Genomic DNA, 15,689 nt, shown 5'->3' with positions numbered 1-15,689 from the left:
AACGAACTTTTTGGCCAACCCAATACATGTAATGTAATCAATCACATATGTGTGTTTAAATCTCATCTTAGTGTTTACTTCATAATTTTCAATTTACTTGGTGTCCCTTTTTACTCTCCTTCTTGGACTTCTTTTAATCTGTTAAAATGTTTTATTATTCCAATTTTGTCTACTCTTAGCAGTTAGGTATAAATTTGTATTTTCTGTGCTGCATAACAAATTACCACAAACCTAGCGCCTTAAAACAACCCATATTTACCATCTCACTGTTTCCGTGGGTCGGGCGTCTAAGGGTGACCCACCTGATGCCCCTCAGGACCTCACAGGCTGCAGCTGAGGTGTCGGCTGGGTCTGTGGTCTCACTGGAGGCTTGAGTGGGGAAGACTCCACCTCCAGGTTCATTTAGGTTGTTGGCAGTACCTGTCTCCTTGGAGGACTGAGTCCTGGCTTCTCTCTGGCCATTGGCTGGAGGTGCTCTCCAGTCCTGGAGGCCGCCCACAGCTCCCCATAACATGGCCCCTCTGCAGCCAGCTCTCAACACAGCCATTTGCTTGTTTAAGGCCAGCAGGAGAGTCAGTCTGCTAAGATGGAATCTTCCAGAATGTAACGTAACCATGGGAGTGACAGCCTATCACCTTTGCCTGATTAAAGCTACTTCACAGATTCTACCCACACTCAAGGAGAGGGCTCACACAGGCATAAGCCACAGGGCATCATCTTAGCGTGTGTCTGCCACAACGTTCTCTTACTAATCTTTAGTAGTTACCCTAGAGTTTACAATATATCTTCGAATTCTCAAGTCTACTATAACACTCTACTTTTCTGACAATGCAAGAATCTTAGCCCTTTTAACTACACTTACCCTCTTCCAATACATGTGCTATTATTTTGTGTGTGTTTTAGCTCTTATATATCTGTGATGTTGGTGCTACTGTTTTGCACAACTCTTTCTTTTTTTTTTTGCGGTACGCGGGCCTCTCACTGTTGTGGCCTCTCCCGTTGGAGCACAGGCTCCGGACACGCAGGCTCAGCGGCCATGGCTCAGAGGCCTAGCTGCTCCGCGGCATGTGGGATCTTCCCGGACCGGGGCGCGAACCTGTGTCCCCTGCATCGGCAGGCAGACTCTCAACCACTGCGCCACCAGGGAAGCCCTTGCACAGCTCTTATGTGTATTCTTTCCAATGCACCCTCCCTACCTGCACCTCCATGTCCCATTTGGCTTTGTCTCTTCTGCCTTTTTTCTTTCTCTTTTGTCTTTCTCTTCATTGTTGGTCTGCTGCTACTGAACCCTCCTAAAGTTCTGTTTGTCCAAAGGTGTGTTTATTTTGCATTAAAAACTGTTTTTTTACCCCTTTGAAGGGGGAAAGAAGATTGTTCTCATTCCATTGGGTTTTGGCAATTATACTACGGTGTGCTCTGGTGTTTGTGTGCACTCGCTTGTTTTTGTACTCATCCTGCTTGGGATTCTTCATGCGTATCAAAGCTCTGACTTGATCTCTTGTTTGTTTTGAAAAATTCTCTTTGAACGCTGCTACCATCCTCTCCTTCCCTCATGCCTGCAACTCCCATGACATCAGCGTCAGACCTTTCCTTTTGTCTCTCTGTTTTTAATCCGAATATTTTCATTTGTACTGTATTCCAGGTTACTAATTCTATTTCCAGCTATGTCTATTATGCTGTTAAACTTAGCCATTGAGCTCTCAATTTATGTTTTGTATTTTTACATTCTAGAATTTCCATTTGGTTCTTTATTATTGTTTCCAGTTCTCTGCCCAAACTTTTCAGTCTTATCTTTTAATTCCTTGAATATATCACTCATAATTATTTTAAAGTCTATGTCCAAGAACTCCATCATTGGCTGCATCTGGGTCTGTTTTTATTGTTCATCATTTTTCTTGTTTTTCACTCATATCTTGGTTCCTCATTAGCCTGATATGTTTTGGTTGCTGTACATTGCCTATTAAAAATGTGCTGGACAATGACATCTTCCTCCAGAGGAGACTTATTTAGTTTCTGGTAGGCACCAAGGCTAGAGGCAACTCAGATTATCTTAATCTAGTCCGGGGGTTGAGTGATTTGAAGCTGAGGATTCCGTTCCCACGCGCGTTGCTTTATTTCCCAAAGGATGGAGTTCTTCAGGATTCTTACTCAATAGAATTGCCAGATAAAATACAGGACACTCATTTAAATTTGAATTTCAGATAAACAATAAATCCTTTCTTACTGTATGTCCTCAGGATTATGTTCTGTATTTTTATTAGCTAAGCCCTTCCCCGGTGCTCTGGAATACAGATTTTGTCCCCTTGTTGCTGAGACCTGCAGAAGCCCTGCTCACATTGTGCCCCTGCCCTCCCCCTGGTGCTGCGATTCTGGTGCTCGTGGCTGCTGCCAGGGGAAGCCTGTCTGCTGGTCTGGGGCCACTCCTGCGCTCTCCTGCCCTGAGCTCACCTCCTTCATCTTTGCAGTGCCTTCAGACACGTTTCACAGCGTGTTCATTCTGCCTGTCTCTTCTGTTGCCGTCATTGGGAAGACTGGTCCTAACCTCCTTCCCTGACACGGCAGAAGCAGAACCACGTGCAGGAGCTTCTGGAGCTACTCTTTTCCCTTTGGAATTCTGTGAATACTGATTCATTGACTTCTACATTTGATGCTGCTATAAAAAGTCCTAGGAGAGGGACTTCCCTGGTGGTGCAGTGGTTAAGAATCCACCTGCCAATGCAGGGGACACAGGTTCCAGCCCTGGTCCAGGAAGATCCCACGTGCCACGGAGCAACTAAGCCTGTGCACCACAACTACTGAGCCTGCGCTCTAGAGCCCGTGAGCCACAACTACTGAGCCTGCGCTCTAGAGCCCGTGAGCCACAACTACTGAGCCTGCGCTCTAGAGCCCGTGAGCCACAACTACTGAGCCTGTGTGCCACAACTACTGAAGCCCGCATGCCTAGAGTCCGTGCTCCACAATAAGAGAAGCCACCACAATGAGAAGCCCGCGCGCCACAACGAAGAGTAGCCCCCACTCACCACAACTAGAGAAAGCCCGCGCGCAGGGAGGAAGACCCCACACAGCAAATAAATAAATAAATTTATTTATTTTAAAAAAATAATAAGTCCTAGGAGAGCGTAGTTTGATTTCTTTTCTGCTTGGGTCCTCGAGTAACTTTATATATATAAATATATATATATATATATATATATAATATTTATTTATTTATTTGGCTGTGCCGGGTCTTAGCTGCAGCACGCGGGATCTTCATTGCTGCAAGTGAGATCTTCGTTTCCGCATGTGGGATCTTTTTTAGTTGTGGCAAGCGGCTTCTTAGTTGTGGCATGCCGGATATAGTCCCACGACCAGGGATCGAACCCGGGCCCCCTGCATTGGGAGCACGGAGTCTTAACTACTGGACCACCAGGGAAATCCCAATGACATTTTTTTTTTTTTTAAGAGTCAGCAACCTTAAAAACAACCTGCCAGTTTTTTTGTTTCCTGGTATATTCTTTGTCCCTTTTGTCTTAAGATTCATTTCAGGAAATTTTTTTTGTATTTTATCTCTAAATACTTTCCCCATCACTAGTATCCGCATTCTAGAGACACTAATTATTGTCACGTTTTATTGTCATCTTCTGTGTCTCCTCCTTCCGGTTTCCGCCCCCTTGCTAGCATTCACCGTGACCCTCCCAAACCCTTCTCTCCTGCCCCGAGCTCCACTCTGCACCACATCGGCTCTGTTTTCATCTGGTCCTGTGTTAGCTGTTGGTCTGCAGAGCTGACTATTGTTTTCCATTTGTCTTCTTTTCTGTGATGACTCTTTTACCTCCTCATTCTGTTTTTCCCATCTTGTCTTTGATCCCTTGTTTTATTGGATTTCTGTTTTTATTAAGTTCCTCCCTAGCTTGCGGTGCTTTTGGAGAGCTGGCTTTTCTGCTTGTTTTCTTCCAGCGTCTTCTGAAAGCCGTCTCATCCCTTCCCTGTGGCATGTCCGCACCTTCTCACCTGCAGTTCTTTCACAGTGAGCATGGCCCCTGGGTCTGGCTCTCCTCTGCTTGGAGTCTCAATTATGGAAACATAGGTTGAGCAGTTACTTTCAGGACTCACAGTGTTCTATTATTGGACTGTTGGAAAGCCCTGTGGGGTGTAGCTACCATCACCCCATTTTAGGAAAGGGACACTGAGGCCCAGAGAGGCTAACTGGTCGCCTCATCACATGGGCAGAGAGTGGCAGGTGGGTGTGGACGTCTCTCCTAGGGCAGGCGTTCAGACCCTCCCTGTAGCCAAGGGCGCTGCTGGGGCGAGGCAGAGTGTGCCGCCAGCGGATCACAGCTCTCAGGGGCCTTGGGCTCCCTATTCTGAGTTCCAGTGGGCTTATGGGTTGAGACACCCCCACTTCAGCCCAGCCGGTGGATTACTCTGGTTTAGTTGTGTTTGTGGATTTTAGAACATTTTTGATCCTTTCGTCAGGTCAGGAGGGAGTGCGCTTGCTCCGCTCGCCTTGTTAACCTGGAGCTCGGGCACACCTGGTGTTGGTCCTGCAGCCGCGTGGACCGCAGCGTGGAGCGGAGCACTGTGATCCGTAGCCCTCTCCCCACTAGCAGGGCCAACCGCGGCGGACCAAGCAGCCACCACCATCCAGTGAGCCTTCCGGAAGCTCCTGGCGAGCAAGGAGCAGGCCTGCCGTGAGCAGGACCACCAGGACTACCTGGAGCTGATGGAGAAGCTGCAGAGGCAGGTGAGGTCTACGGGGTTGGGTGTCGGAGCGGGGCATGACTGCAGGGCTGGAGGCGGGGACGCGGGGCTGGGGGCGAGGAAGGAGGGCTCGGGGCGGAAACTGCAGGGCTCGGGGGCGGGAACTGCAGGGCTTTGGGCGGGGACGCAGAGCTGGGGGCGGGAACGCAGGGCTAGGGCGGGGGGACGGAGCGCTGTGGGGGACGCAGGGCTGGGGGCGGGGACGCAGGGCTGGGGGCGGGGACGCAGGGCTAGGGCGGGGGGACGCAGCGCTGTGGGGGACGCAGGGCTGGGGGCGGGGAAGGAGGGCTCGGGAGCGGCAACTGCAGGGTTGCGGGCGGGGACTCAGGGCTGGGGGCGGGGAAGGAGGGCTCGGGGGCGGAAACTGCAGGTTTGGGGGCGGGGACGCAGGGCTGGGGGCGGGGACGCAGGGTTAGGGCGGGGAGACGCAGCGCTGTGGGGGACGCAGGGCTGGGGGCGGGGAAGGAGGGCTTGGGGGCGGAAACTGCAGGTTTGGGGGCGGGGACGCAGGGCTGGGGGCGGGGACGCAGGGTTAGGGCGGGGGGACGCAGCGCTGTTGGGGACGCAGGGCTGGGGGCGGGGACGCAGGGCTGGGGGCGGGGACGCAGGGCTTGGGGGCGGAAACTGCAGGTTTGGGGGCGGGGATGCAGGGCTGGGGGCGGGGACGCAGGTTAGGGCGGGGGGACGCAGGGCTGGCGGCGGGGAAGGAGGGCTCGGGGGCGGAAACTGCCGGGCTCCGGGGCCCGGACCCAGGGTTGGGGGCCCAGGGCTGGGGCGGTGACCGCACTGGGCTGCCCGCAGGCCTTCGTGGCCCTGTTGCGGCGGGAGCCAGAGGCGGTCCGGCGGCAGTGGGAAGAAGCGGCGGCGGCAGGAGGAGCGGCAGCGCGGGGCCCGCCTGCTGGAGGCGCGCCTGCTGGAGGCGGGCCTGCTGGAGGCGGCCTTCGACGGGAACCTGGGCGAAATCCAGGCGGTCCTGGGGGAGGTGGGCGGCGGGGCGGCGGGGCGGCGGGCCCTGAGCTCGCGGCGTCGCTGACCGCCGCCCGGCGCAGGTGAACGCGCTGCTGAACCGCGAGGGCGTGAGCTGCGACGCGGCGCGGGCGGCGCGGCGGCTGCAGCGGCGCCTGGCCCTCGTGGACTTCGAGGACAGCGACGGCGGGCGGGCAGTCCCTGGCCATCCAGCTGCTAGCCGAGCAGGGCGCCAGTCGCAACAGCAAGGTGGGCGCCGGGCGAGGACTGGGGGCCGCGCCTCGTCCGGGCGGGCCGTGCTCAGTGAGCGCGTACAGCAGGGCGCCTTCGGCCGGACGCCGCTGTACCGAGCGGCCTTCGGGGGCCACCTGGAAGCCGTGGAGGTGCTTGTGAAGCTCGTAGCTGACCCCCGGGTGTGTGCGGACGACGGACGCACCCCCAAGCAGGTGCGCGGGCGTGGGCAGAAGGCCCCGGTGCGCTTGCTCCCCCACCCGCAAAGCTGTCAGGAGCCTGGGGGCCCCGCCCCGGCTGGTCCTGAACCTTCCAGGACCCAGAGCCTTTGCAGGCCCTTCCCCTCCCAAAGTACTCGCTATGAGCCTTACCGGGCACGCGCGATCAAGACCACAGCTCCCGGTTTCTTGGGGCCTCCTGTGGCCGGGGTTCTACTCACGTCCCTGGGCCCTCAGCCCACCTTGGAAGCAGTGTTACCATGGGAGGTGGAGAAACAGACTGGCTCCTCGGGAGCCAGCGCGGGAGCTCTGGGGCACTGAGGGCAGCGCTAGGACCACCCACCTGGCCCCTCACTCAGAATTTCCACGTCTCTGAGAAAATTGAGCCCTAGGGCTTGGAGCCATGACCCTGCCCAAGGCAGCTCAGCCTGGCACCTCCTTCGTGGCGCCTGGGAACCATGTCAAGGGGCCTTTTCACAGGCCCTGGGCCAGGCTGGGGACACGGGCGCCTGGACTTCTCCCCGGCCCAGGAGGCCAGGTCAGATGAGGCTGACCCAGGGCCTGTGGGAGCAGCCGTGAAGCCAGATCACCTAATGCCACGGCCTTAATTTCTTCAAATGAGTCTGACTGGAATCTCAGGCCCTCGCCCATCTCAGCCGTGTCCTTCCACCCCAGTCTGTAGAGCTGAGGTGTTGGCTGGAAAATGTGGGACCGGCCCGGGTCTGCTGCTGAGCCCCTGCTTCCACCCGTGGGGTGCCAGGGCCTTTGCCACCTGGGGACCCCGTGTCCTGGGCGCCACCTTCACCCCCAGCTGTCTCCTCAGGGTGCTGCTCCAGGCTCCTCCTTGTCCTGGAAGGCATCCCCTCTGCTCTTCTTGGCTTCTCCTTTTTAATAAGCAACAAGCCAAGCTTGAAAAGACCAGCAGAGCCTCTGGCTTCAAACTCCTCCTGCTTCCTCCTCAAAGGAGCAAAATGTGAGGCTAGGAGGACCGAAGGGCCTGGCCATGGCCTCAGAGGGGCTGGAGCGAGGAGGGGCACAGGGAGGCCCACCTCTCCGCGGGCCGTGTTGGGGCAGGCCCGGGCGGTGGGCACAGGGCATGAAGGCTGGAGAAGCATGCAGGCGGCCTTCTGAGGGGTGCTGAGGAGGATGTCCAGCCCGCCGGTGCCTGAGGGTGGGGCAGGGGGCACTGAGACGAGCAGTACCCTGTGGAGCAGGGGAGGCCACTGGCTGCAGGAGGGACAGTCTGGTGCTGGAGCAATTGGACGTCCACAAGCAAAGGAATGAACCTTCACCTAAACCTCAAACCCTATATAAAATGAACTCAAAATGGATTAGTATTTAAATGTAAACTGTAAAACCTTTAGAATAACACAGGAGAAAATCTTTGGGACCTATGGCTTGGTAAAGTGTTCTTAGACAAAAAGCACGATCAATCGATAAAAGAAAGAAAAAAAAACCCAACAAATTGAACTTCCTAAAAATGTAAAACTTTTGCTCTGCTGAAGCCCCTGTTAACAGGATGAAAAGACAAGCCACAGAGAGGGAGAAAATCCTTGCAGACCACGTATCTGACAGAGGACCCATATTTATAACATACAAACAACTCTCAAAACTCAATGGTGGGCTTCCCTGGTGGCGCAGTGGTTGAGAGTCCGCCTGCCGATGCAGGGGACACGGGTTCGTGCCCCGGTCCGGGAAGATCCCACATGCAACGAAGCAGCTGGGCCCGTGAGCCATGGCCGCTGAGCCTGCGCGTCCGGAGCCTGTGCTCCGCAACAGGAGAGGCCACAGCAGTGAGAGGCCCGTGTACCGCAAAAAAAAAAACAACACCTCAATGGTAAGTGGTATGATCTAGTTATAAAGTGAGCAAAGGGCATGGAGAGAAATTTCACTGAAGAGGATATAATGATGCCAATAAACACAAGCTGTCCAACTCCGTCGCACCTGGAAGAAATGCTGAAACGGGAACCAGCGGGGGCACAGGGCGCAGAGAAGCCGGATCTCACCCAGTGCTCGTGGGAACGCAAAGGGGCTGAAACGGGAACCAGCGGGGGCACAGGGCGCAGAGAAGCCGGATCTCACCCAGTGCTCGTGGGAACGCAAAGGGGCTGAAACGGGAACCAGCGGGGGCACAGGGCGCAGAGAAGCCAGATCTCACCCAGTGCTCGTGGGAACGCAAAGGGGCTGAAACGGGAACCAGCGGGGGCACAGGGCGCAGAGAAGCCGGATCTCACCCAGTGCTCGTGGGAACGTAAAGCGGGGCAGCTGCCCTGGAACACAGTGGGTGTGTCTTAAGAAACTGAACATACATTTCCCGTGGGACTCAGCACACGCTGCTGGGCATTCTATTCCAGTAAAATGAGGACTGTGTCCACACAAAAGCGTGCACATGCATGTTCACAGCAGCTTTACTTGTAACAGCCCCAAACTGGACGCAACCTAGATGTTCTTCAGTAGGTGAAAGGTTAAGCCAACTCAGGCCAGTCCACACCTCAGAACACTCCTCAGCTGTGAGAAGGAAGGAACTGGTGATAGAGCAACACCTGCACGGGTCTCAAGGGCCTTTTGCCAAGTGAAGAAAGAGCGCATCTCCCAGGGTTACATACTGTCATTCCATTCACAAGACATTTTCAAAATGACGAAATTATGGAGACGGAGGCCAGATCAGTGCTTTGCGGGGTGGGAATAGGGGCAGGGAAGGAAAGGGGACAGAGGTGATGTGACTAGAAGTGGTGACACAGAGGAGCGTTGTGGTGATGGGACAGGTCGCATCCTGACTGGTGGTGGGTGCACAAACCTACACGTATGATAAAACTGCATGTAACTGTAGGCGTACAAAGGGATACATGTGAAACTGTTGAAACGAAGTAGGTGGGGTCTGTGGGTCGTACTGTGTCCATATCCTCCTTTGTATATTGCACTACAGTTGCATAAGATACCATCACTGGGGAAAACTTGTTAAGGGTACATGCAAATTCCTGTAAGTCTGTAATTGTTTGCAAATAAAAGTTTAATAAAGTTACCAGTCATGCAAGGAAACAGGAAAATATAACCCATAGTGAAGAGCAAAATCAATCACCGCTGACTCAGAAATGACGCAGCATAAGTGGACAAGGGCATTAAACTTACAGCTGTGTCTCACACAGCACACCTCCACATCCATCCGTCTCTATTTTTATGTACATACTCCTAAACTGCTGAAAACTGCAATGTTGGAGGTGAAAAACACACTGGATGTGATTAATGGCTGATTAGACATTGAAAGAAAAATTAGTTATTTAGAAGACATAGCAATTACCCAAAATGAAACACAGAAAGAAGGTGGGAAAAAAATGAACAGAGATTTCTGCTTCTAGGATGGAGTAAATGCAACCTGATTTATCCTTCCACCTGAAATACGACAAGGAAACCCAGACAGAAAATATGAAACAATGGTTTTCAAGACACTGGGCATCAGGGAATAATCGGTGATCCCCAGGAGGCTGGAAATAAACTACGTGAGCTCTTTGATTGCCCAGCTAACCACCTTGAGAGCACTTCCAGGCTGTGGTGCAGGAGCGGGGTATCCAGGCAAAGCCTGGTCAATTCCCTGAGTTAAGGAGACAGGGTTCAGAGTCCAGGGATTCCAAGGCAGTCAGACTGCAAGGGCCAGAGAGAAGAGAGCTGCAAAGGGAAACAGCGTTTCAGAAATAACGCCATTTGCAGCAATACGGATGCAACTAGAGATTGTCACACTGAGTGAAGTAAGTCAGACAGAGAAAGACAAATATATGATAGCGCTTATATGTGGAATCTAAAACAATAGTACAAATGAACTTATTTACAAAACAGAAATAGAGTCACAGATGTATACAACAGACTTATGGTTACCAGCGGGGAAATGGGGGGAGGGATAAAGTGGGAGATTGGGATGGACATATACACACTACTATATATAAAATAGATAACTAATAAGGACCCGCCGTATAGCACAGGGAACTCTACTCAACACTCTGTAATGGACTATATGGAAAAAGAATCTAGAAAAGAGTGGTTATATGTATAACTGATGTACTTTGCTATACACCTGAAACTAACACAACATTGTAAATCAACTATACTCCAATAAAATAAATTTAAAAAAAAGATAAAGAGCATTCCAGAGGTGTGTAGGGACCCCTTTGGGGATTCAGGTGAGTACTCAATGGCTCATGTGTGTGACGGAATGTCTCAAGGTTGGGGACAGAGCCATCTGTCAGGAGGGAAGGAAGCAGTGCCTAGCCTTTTCCCACCAGCCCAAGCAGGAGACCTCACAATCCATGTGGCACCGGCTAGGGCACTTAGAAGGATCTTGCCTCAGAGGAATAATCAGTCCTAGAGCAAATGCCGCTCTGGTACAGCCTCACCAATCTTAAAGCAAGACCCAAAGGATAAAACTCTCCAAGTAATATAACTGTATCCCAAAACAAATTTCAAGAATACATATAGAGATACAAAATATACAGCTCCTAACAAGGCAAAATGTACACTGTCTGGCATCCAATTAAATATTACCAGACATACAAAGATGCATAGAGATATGACCATAATGAGAAGCTCAACTAATCAAGACAAACCCAGAACGGATGGGGATATTAGAATTAGCATAAAAGACATTTAAACAGCTGTTATAACTATATTCCAGATGCTTGAAAAATTGAATAGAGACACGGAAGGTATAACAAACAAATTCTAGAGGTAAAAATGACAGTGTCTGAGATGAAAAACAAACAAAAATCTATGGATGGGATTAACGTCAGATTAGACACAACAGAGGTAAAGATTAGTGAATTTGAAGGCTTAACAATAGAAACTACTCCAAATAAAACCACACAGAGAAAAAGGAATTCCTCCAAACGAAAAGAGGATCAACGAGCTGTGGGACAGTTTCAAGAGGCCTCATATATATGTAATTGGAGTCTCCAAAGGAGAGAAGAAAGAAAGGACGGAATTCCCTGGTGGCGCTGTGGTTAAGAATCTGCCTGCCAATACAGGGGATATGGGTTCGAGCTCTGGTCCGGGAAGATCCCACATGCCACGGAACAACCAAGCCTGTGCGCCACAACTACTGAGCCTGTGCCCTAGAGCCCGTGAACCACAACTACTGAGCCCGTGCACCACAACTCCTGAAGCCTGTGCGCATAGAGCCCGTGCTCCGCAGCAAAAGCCACCGCAATGAGAAGCCCGCGCACCACAACGAAGACCCAATGCAGCTGAAAATAAATAAATTTATTTTTAAAAAAAAAGGAAACAGAAAAAAATATATATATTTGAAGAAATAATAACCTTAAGGTTTCCAAATTTGATGAAAAGTATAAACCACATTCCTAAAACTCAACAAACACCAAATTTCAACAAGAAGCAGGAAGGAAAATCAGGCTAAAGCACAATTTGATAAAATTTCTCCGAGCCAGTGATAAAGAGAAAATCATAAGAGCAGCCAGAGGAAAAGAAGACATGTTACAGACAGAAGAACAAAGATAAGGACTATGGCAGATTTCCTGCTGGAAACAATGCAAGTGAGGAGACCGTGGAGAGCATCTTTAATGGTACTGAAGGGGGAAAAAAATCTTGTCAACCTTGAGTTCTATACCCAGTGCATATATCGTTCATAACTGAAGGCAAAATAAAGACATACCTTTCCAGACATACAAAAGCTGAAAGAATCAATCACCAGCAGACTCACACTATGAGAAATGTTAATGGAAGCCCTACCAATAGAAGGGAAGGGATGCCAGCTGTGAATATGGATCCACTCAAAGACGTGAGGACCACTAGAAAGGGTAACTACCTAGGTAAATGTACGAGATAGGGCCTTAGTACTTAAATTTATTGAAAAGGTAATTGAAGAAACAAAAATAATGGCAATATGTCATGGGATTTTATAACACATGTAGATACACATACTAAAAACTGTACAAATTATAGTTGTTTGGCTCAAATGTGTGACAAAAATAAAGGTTGGCAGGGGGAAATGGAAATATACTGTGGAAGGTTCTCATACTATATGTGAAGTGGTACAGTATCATCTGAAAGTAGATTGTAATAAGTTGTAGGTGTATATATGCTGTAAACCCTGAAGTAAGCACTAAATAGCAAGTTATAGTTAATAAGATAATAAAGGAGATACAATGGAATTCTAAAAAATATCAGAAAGGAGGCAAAAAGGAGGCAAAAAGAAAGGAGGCAAAAAAAGAAGAAAAGGAAAATAAAGAACAGGGACTTCCCTGGTGGTCCAGTGGTTAAGATTCCACGCTCCCAGTGCAGGGGGCCCCAGTTTGATCCGTGGTCAGGGAACTAGATCCTGCATGCCACAGCTAAGAGATCCCACATACCACAACTAAAGATCCTGCATGCTACAACTAAAGATCCCACGTGCTGCAACTAAAGATCCTGCATGCCACAACAGAGATCCCGGACGTGGCAACGAAGATCCCACGTGCTGCAACTAAGACCCGGCACCGCCCAATAAATAAATAAATAAATAAATAAATAAATAAATAAAAGAACAGATGGAACCAGTAGAAAACAATAGCAAAGGGTAATTTTTAACTCAACTATATCAATAATCTCATTAAATGTAGATGGTCTAAACACCACAATTAAAAGGCAGAGATTGTCATTCAGATTTAAAAAATCCAACTATAGGGACTTCCTCGGTGGTCCAGTGGTAAAGAATCCACCTTCTAATGCAGGGGACGCAGGTTCCATCCCTGGTTGGGGAACTAAGATCCCACAGGCTGCAGGGCAACTAGGCCTGCGCGCCTCAACAAGAGAGCCCACAGTGCTGCAAACTACAGAGCCCATGTACCTTGGAGCTTGCGTGCCACAACTAGAGAGAAAACCTGCAGGCCACAACTAGAGGGAAGCCCGAGTGCTGCAGCAAAGAGCCCATGCACAACGAAAAAGATCCCACACGCCTCAATGAAAGATCCTGCGCGCTGCAGCTAAGACCCAGCGCAGCCAAAGGAAATAAAGATAATCCAACTATATTCTGCCTATAAGAAACAAACTTAAAATATGGGACTTCCCTGGCGGTCCAGCTGTTAAGACTCCACACTTCCACTTCAGGGGGCACGGGTTCGATCCCTGGTCAGAGAACTAAGATCCCACATGCCGTGCAGTGTGGCCAAAAAGTAAAATAAAATAAAATAACATAAAATAGATACAGATAGGTGAAAATTAAAAGGATAGCACAAATATGCCAGTATAACACTAAATATAAGGAAGCTGAAATGACTATATTAACATCTGAAAAAGTAGACTTCAGAACAAAGAATATTACTGAGAATAAAAGAATCATTTCATAAGGACAAAGGGATCATTTCATCAAGAGGACATAAGAATCCTAAATGTTTTTGCAGGTACTAACAGAGCTTCCAAATACCTGAAGCAAAAACTGACAACTACAAGGAGAACTAACTCCACAATTATAGTAGCAGATTTCAACATACCTATCTCAATAATTGGTGAAACAAGTAGACAGAAAAATCAGTAATGATGTAGAAGAATTAAATAACTATCAATCATTATCTGTCCCTCCATCCATCATCCCTTTATCGTTCATCTACCCATCTATCATTGTTTTCATGTTTATCCATTGAATACCATCTCTTTTCCCAGTACTTGACTTACTGTTTCATCAATTCACACATTTTCCCATTAATTTATGAATGATTTATTGATAAACTTGCCAGTCTATCCCCTCATTACTGTATCCACTTTAGCCTTACTACCATCTTAAGTCATCCTCACGTATTCATTTATTTAACTACTGTTAATTCACACATCTCTTCATCGTGCATTCATACACACATTCGTGCTGTTTACTTGAGAGAAAATTTCGAGAAAGCAGGGACTACGTTAGTTCACTTCACAGCTGTATTCTCCAGTGTCATACATTTTGGTTGTCACATGAAAGGCACTCAAAAGTTGTGTTCAATGATTGAACTCACCCATCAATTCATCTATCCATTTGCTCAACCAACCATCTACTTATCTAAGTTATTCATCCATTAAATCCCTTCATCTATTAATTTTTCATGTATCAATTCGTATTTCATCCATTCATTCAATCCAAGAATCCTTCATTCTTTTATCATTTAATTCATTCATTAACTTATTCATCTACTCATTATTTGTCCATTCATTAACTCACTCATAAATTCACCCATTATTATTTTATCTGTTCACTCATTTAGTTTTCCATTTCTTCTGCTTGCAAACTAACCTTTGGCAAGTTTTTAAACTTATTTAAGTATCAGCTTCCATATGTTCATAAATGGGGCTAACAGGTCCTATATTTCAAAGACGAATGGGACAATGAGTGGAATTCTTCAGCACAATTCCTGGCGCACAGTGCTCAATAAATGGCAGCTGTTCCTCTTTAAAGTAGGTATTCACAGTTCCCTGTTAATAATTCATGGACCCATTCCTGTGTTCACTCTTCCATTCATTTATCTGCTCCATCCATCCATTCCTCTCTCATCCTTGATTTTACACACCTTTGAACTTTCCTTTCTAAAATACAAACCACATACTGAACATTGTACAAATCAAAGTTGTGTGGCTTGATTAAATGATAAAGGAAATACTCCTGGATTAACCTCCTCAGTCAAGATGTGAAACATTGGAGAACCCTACCCCTCCCTTCTGAGAACCCTGCCTTCTGTGGCCCCTTTATCACTCCGGGGTGGGGGGGTGGCGGGGGGGACTTCAGAGGAACAGGAGTGGTAAGACTTGGGATGTGTGGCCCCAAGGGCTGTGCCCTGCAGACTGAGGTCTGTGGGGAGGCCGCGAAGGCGGGGAACTGCAGCCAGGGACCTGCATACAGTGGACACAAGCAGGGAGCCTGGGGGGCCGGTGGCAGGGTGTGGAGGGAGGAGGGCAGGAGGGGAAGGTGGAGGCCTGTGTGGTCTTGGCAGGGGGACTGCAAGGACCTCGGGGGCATCGTGGTCAGCGCTTCGGGGCTCATCCCTGGCCAGCTGGGAGGGCCACATTTCTGTGAGTCGGTGCCTTTTTCTCTGAAGTGGGAGTCTAACAGCATCTCTCCAGGCCGCGCAGAACACAGGACACACCCTGAGCTTTTGACCACTGGCGCCAGGTGGCCTCGCTGGACGTGGCGGTCAGCGTGCTGCAGTCCTGGGACCTGAGCCATATTCTCCAGAACATGGAGGCCCAGCGGCAGCGCCGGGCCAGGGAACCAAGCAGCACAGGGAGGCGGAGCTCAAGTGGCGCTGAAGAGGGGGGTTGGGGTGGGGGGAGGCGGCCAGGAGCTTCTCTGACCCGCCTCCCCCGACCCCAGCATGAACCTCAGAGTGCAACAGCTACCCAAGGAGCAGCCAGTGTCACCAACAGGTGTGCAGCCAGCCCCCCGGAAGGAGCCGGTGGGAGGAGAGAGAGCTGGGTGCTGAGAGGCGCCCCGCGAGCCCCCAACCTGGTCCGGAGGGCTTCAGCTGGCCTCGCCCCCCCGCAGGCCTAGCGCGAGCTCAACCTGAGGATCGACAAGCACAAGGG

General features: G+C 49.9%; 1 protein-coding gene across 1 annotated transcript in view; it reads left to right on the top strand.

The window, feature by feature from the left end:
- Positions 1 to 15,689, top strand: part of IQANK1 (IQ motif and ankyrin repeat containing 1) — a gene marked incomplete at both ends in the record, with an annotated part of 30,131 nt that overhangs the window by 13,432 nt on the left and 1,010 nt on the right. The window contains 8 exon segments of the mRNA XM_079901792.1: positions 4,590 to 4,627; positions 4,631 to 4,723; positions 5,542 to 5,610; positions 5,612 to 5,722; positions 5,790 to 5,893; positions 5,895 to 5,955; positions 6,027 to 6,152; positions 15,277 to 15,559. Of these exon segments, the coding sequence (XP_079757918.1) occupies positions 4,590 to 4,627; positions 4,631 to 4,723; positions 5,542 to 5,610; positions 5,612 to 5,722; positions 5,790 to 5,893; positions 5,895 to 5,955; positions 6,027 to 6,152; positions 15,277 to 15,559 (885 nt within the window).

This window comes from Stenella coeruleoalba, assembly GCF_951394435.1.
Source record: "Stenella coeruleoalba genome assembly, chromosome: 17".
Lineage (NCBI taxonomy): Eukaryota > Metazoa > Chordata > Mammalia > Artiodactyla > Delphinidae > Stenella > Stenella coeruleoalba.
The sequence above is the reverse complement of the archived record's forward strand: the minus strand, read 5'-3'. Positions and strand labels throughout refer to the sequence as shown.